This window comes from Colletotrichum phormii (genome assembly GCF_030913505.1).
Source record: "Colletotrichum phormii strain CBS 102054 chromosome Unknown BDP81scaffold_3, whole genome shotgun sequence".
NCBI lineage: Eukaryota > Fungi > Ascomycota > Sordariomycetes > Glomerellales > Glomerellaceae > Colletotrichum > Colletotrichum phormii.
Genome location: NW_026851445.1, coordinates 1,943,600 through 1,947,896, shown reverse-complemented (window position 1 = coordinate 1,947,896; position 4,297 = coordinate 1,943,600). Strand labels below are relative to the sequence as shown.

At 51.5% G+C, this 4,297-nt stretch overlaps 1 protein-coding gene across 1 annotated transcript; it reads left to right on the top strand.

Moving 5' to 3' along the window:
- Positions 1–349: 349 nt before the first annotated feature.
- On the top strand, positions 350–1,743 carry BDP81DRAFT_131867 (uncharacterized protein). Its single transcript, XM_060581750.1, has 2 exons — positions 350–1,474; positions 1,575–1,743. Exon 1 carries the CDS (start codon positions 449–451, stop codon positions 1,445–1,447), a length of 999 nt encoding a protein of 332 aa, XP_060449940.1. The 5' UTR covers positions 350–448; the 3' UTR covers positions 1,448–1,474; positions 1,575–1,743.
- Positions 1,744–4,297: the final 2,554 nt, after the last annotated feature.

The window sequence follows — 4,297 nt, the reverse complement described above, 5'->3', positions numbered from 1 at the left end:
GGAGCTTTCCCCCCCAGCTTGATCCCGGGGAAGCTCATTCGACTGCCTTCTGTTTCTGAACCTGAAGTGCCAATTCGGTTCACCGCAGCTTTCCGAGCTGCAGACCGTCAACAAACGCGTCTTCAGGCATGTCCTGTCCAGCGCCCTCGTTCCACGGCAGGCGGGCAGCCGCGTCGAGCAGGCAGCGTCTGCTTCTTCCGAAGACACTTGGGTCAACGAGATGCCCCGACATGGGCGGAGAGATATTAATCTGGGGTTCGCGGGGTACAAGTGGCTTACGGTCACGATACGTCGAATCGTCGATACGATGCTCCTTTGTCCTGGAGGCAGCCACACCCCCAGGAACTCTATCCCGGATGGGTGGGAGGGAAACAGGCCATTCTTACACTGTCCGTACATGCGGCATCTCGAAAAAATCCCTCATGGCTGATATGCACCATTATGGAGGATGGTGAAGATGACGGTCTTGTTTCCTCGCGGCTTGCCAATCACCCTTGCAGAATCACGCCCTCGCTGTATTCGTACCAGATACTTTGGCCAGTTTCAGTCTGCAATCCTGCACACGATCCGGCCGTCGCAAAGCTTCTGCGGCTCAATACTCGGTCGATGGGCTTCGGACACACGGACACGGACGTGGCATATACCAGGTACTGGAATTCGGCGTCTATGGCCATTTCTGATGATTTCGTTATCGCCAGAATTTTCCATCTGCATGGAGGTTGCCATCGCGCCCAGGTGGGGAACTGTGTCTGCAGCTTTCGACATGATCAGACTTTTTTTTTTGTTGCCATGCGTACCATGCCGAACGAGAGAGAGCGCGAGAGCTTATCTCTCCCTCTCATGTGGCGAAGAGGGCGATCGTCCTGGGCCCAGATCTTCTAGAAGGGTTCTCCAAACCCCCAAGCCCGAGTCGGCGACGTCTGCATCCTTAGTGGGCAGTCGCGCAGTATGGCAGTCAACGCAGTCTGGCCCTAGCGACGATCGAATGCCCAGACAGAATGAAGCAGCTCAGTCCTTGGATGGGCGACGCTTGGCGTTCTGTCCCCAAAATGCCACCATTGACCATTCACGCTTCGTCGAGCCTTGTCCCTGGCGTGCCCAGCTGAGGGGAAACCCCGACTGGGAGACGAGGGCTTTTGTTGATATGCCTGCGACTGGGCACTCCATCATTTTTGGGGGTTTTTGGCTTGGCTCGTTCGGCGATTCCCATTGCTTGACCGAACGATTCTTCTTCTGTGGTGGTGGTGGTGGTGAGTGTGCCAAGCCAGACGTCTTTCAAAGTTTTCATTCTGCTTTCCCTACGGTCCACGGATACTCAATTGTGTATGGCTACGTGCTACTCTTTTTTCCCCTCCCCACAAGTCCGTCTTGTTTTGGTCTGCGAGCAGCCTTGGTAGTAGACCTAGATGCACCGAAAGGTTTAACCCACTGCGGTGGATTAACGTAGCTGGCAACATTTGGCATGTTGGTTGAGGTAGGTCCGATATCCGATTCGAGATCAGCAAACCCCGCCCATATCTTATCCGAACATGGGGCTACGGCTACCTGACTTACATGGATGGTCCCTGGAATAGATTTCCCCCCCCCCTCCGTAGTTCGGACGGAGTCCAAGGATCTGAGGAAATCGAAACTTCGAAAGCGAAAAGACTGTCGCTCAACATGACGCGAGCGGGCTGATTGCGGACTGTGCGCGGTTGGGGGGTGGGAGGACGCGCAGCCCGGGGAACGTCACTCCGGTTCCCGGGGCGGTTTTGCTTATATCTCGGTATTGTTGTTTGTTGAGGACGGGAGGATGGACGGACGGAAATGTTTATTGTCATCCGGGTATGGCTTCCGCTCGTACATGTTCTCGCGCCTTTTCTTCTTTGTGTACCTGGGGGTTGAGGGGGGTATACATTCGTAGGTGACCTCGGGTGAAGGGGGAAAGGGAGAGCGTGGATGTCGTCTGGGAGGTGTAGCTTTAGTTGTAGTTGTAGCTGGAGGTTCGGTTCGGTTCTGCCTGTATCTGTGGCTGTGACTGGTGATATTGCTTTGCTCGAGTCGGATGCATACACTTGGTGGCTTACACGGTACTTTCAACCCGTGCTATTACGATTGCCAGCTTCCCAGACAACAAGGTTATCGAGAGAGTTTTCAGTCAGACCCCGCGGGTTTCTCTCCCGAGATGGGAGACGAGACTTGGACGTGGCGTTCTGCGGGCGATGAATCTTGAGGTCTAGCTAGGGTTTCTGCCTTCTTCCCGTCTCATGGCCTTCTTTTGGTAAGGCTTGGGGACATATCTTGTTTTTTTAGGGGGTTATTAAATATGGGTTGGCATGGAAGTGTATTACTGGACGAAGTAGAGGTAGGTTACAGGTAAGTTGGGATTATTTGCTGTGGCATGTGAGACTCTTCCTACTCGGCGTGAGTATTTCCCTTTCTCTCTGGCTTCATGGGGGAGGTTTATACAATACGAGGGAGGGTAATACCGTGCTGGATCCTGAGGCTCTATTGGATGAGGGTAGGGATGAGGGGGGTCGGTGATGAACGTATCCATTCATGTAGCTCGATATCTTCCAAGGAGGGAGCTTCATGAGGCCTTCAGTAGTGAGGTAGGCTGGGAGACGAGGTTAACCTGGTCAACTGATGATACCGTTTGTATCTATACTGCGCCGAGTAGGCTTTGCTTGACTCTTTCTGAGTTCTTGCTTGGATAGGGTATGGTTATACCTCGTCCCCCTCTCAGCAGTCTTTGAACACAAGGATAGAGGCGAGCAGTGAGGTTTTGAGTCTTAAGCTGTTGCTTGCCGAGGTACATGCGTATGAAAAGGGTTAATCTCACGAATAGTGTTTACGGGGGGTTTTTTACTGTGTAGCTTGGATGTGGAGTGATTGTTGACATCTACATTTGCTGGATCTTGGACGGTATTCTGCGGCTAGGGTAGTCGTCATAGGGTTCATAAGGCCGTAAAGTAGTTTAATGACGTGGAGGCATCATGGTTGTAAGACTTAAGAACATTGAGCTGATGTTTGAGGCATATCATCACGGCATCACCTGATGATGACCAGCTTCTTCCCCCGTGAGTGAGGTTGAAGGTGTTTTGATGGATCTGTTCCCCGCGTCTAAGTGCCCCGTTGTCAGAGCTTCGCCCTTCTGTTATGGTGAGCCTCGATGTGAGAGGTGGAACCAAATCGCCGTGAGTCTTGATGTGTTTAGTCTACAGGGCAGAGAAGACTCGGAGATGAGAGCTATGAGATGAATCCACCTTAAGCCCCCCTTTCTCCGTCTCTCTCTTTCTGTATGTTTGTGAGTTATCCAAGTTTAGGCTTGTTGGGGCAATCCGAGTGATGGAACGTCTTTGGCTACATCGAAACCCAGCCTCAGTTACTAGTAGTCGTTCATCAGACTGGCCCCAGGTAAGTACGCATCGCGCAACGCGGAAGTAGTCTAGTGTCCCTCTCACTATAACAGCAGACCCAGGGCCTAGTGATCGAGGGAATTTGGGAGCTGCGAGGTGTTGATCGGTATCTGCAGTCTTGGAGACTCCTGCGTTTGAACCTCGATTGGCTCGTAATATTTTCTGATTTCCGATACTGGTCCTTATAGGTAAAGCAGCTCATACGCGAAAGCAGACAGTCACTTTCTTGGCCGCGGAATGTATTATCCTCGAGACAAGTTCTCAGGATGCGGAGTTGTCACTGGGTGAAATCATCGTGTGTTCACAGGTGTAGACGTTGACTAGGGGGTAGAGATGAGATCTCTCTGCCCTCAGCTTCAAGATTGCCCTAGTTCGGTCAGGATGATGCGGTGCTTGACTCATACTGTAGACCCCGGTCAAGAAAGGACAGGACTTGCAACGACAGAGCCACAAATTGCGCATTCAAGTTTTCCTTCGCCAAAAGACAAGTCATGGAAGCTCTCCAGACGTCGCTAGGATATCAAAAGCCATGGGATTCTTCCACTGACTCTCTCCCTTTCCATCGTGACATCCGTGAAATTTGAAGGGGTAGGAAGAAGATAAGAAATGCCTTCTTGTCAACTTCGAGAACCCAACACACGAATCTTCCAAGGGTAAGATGGAGGCACTGGTCCTGGAAGCTCCAAACTAATATCCTTTCTTAACAATACTTGTGAACTAGGGTAGGGTCTCTCACATGCTTGACTTAAGTCGCCCGAATCCTCTTTTCCTGACCTTCATTTACCAATCTGGTAACATCAGCACGTCATGCTTTCTTTGCCCTCAACGTGGCAATGGTTCGAGACTTGAACCTTTCAAAAGAGCTCTTCATCCACATGCCTTGATCGCCGAGGTATACA

Excerpts from the sequence above, each read along its gene's own strand:
- BDP81DRAFT_131867 (XM_060581750.1), top strand. The coding sequence starts at position 449 with ATGGTGAAGATGACGGTCTTGTTTCCTCGCGGCTTGCCAATCACCCTT.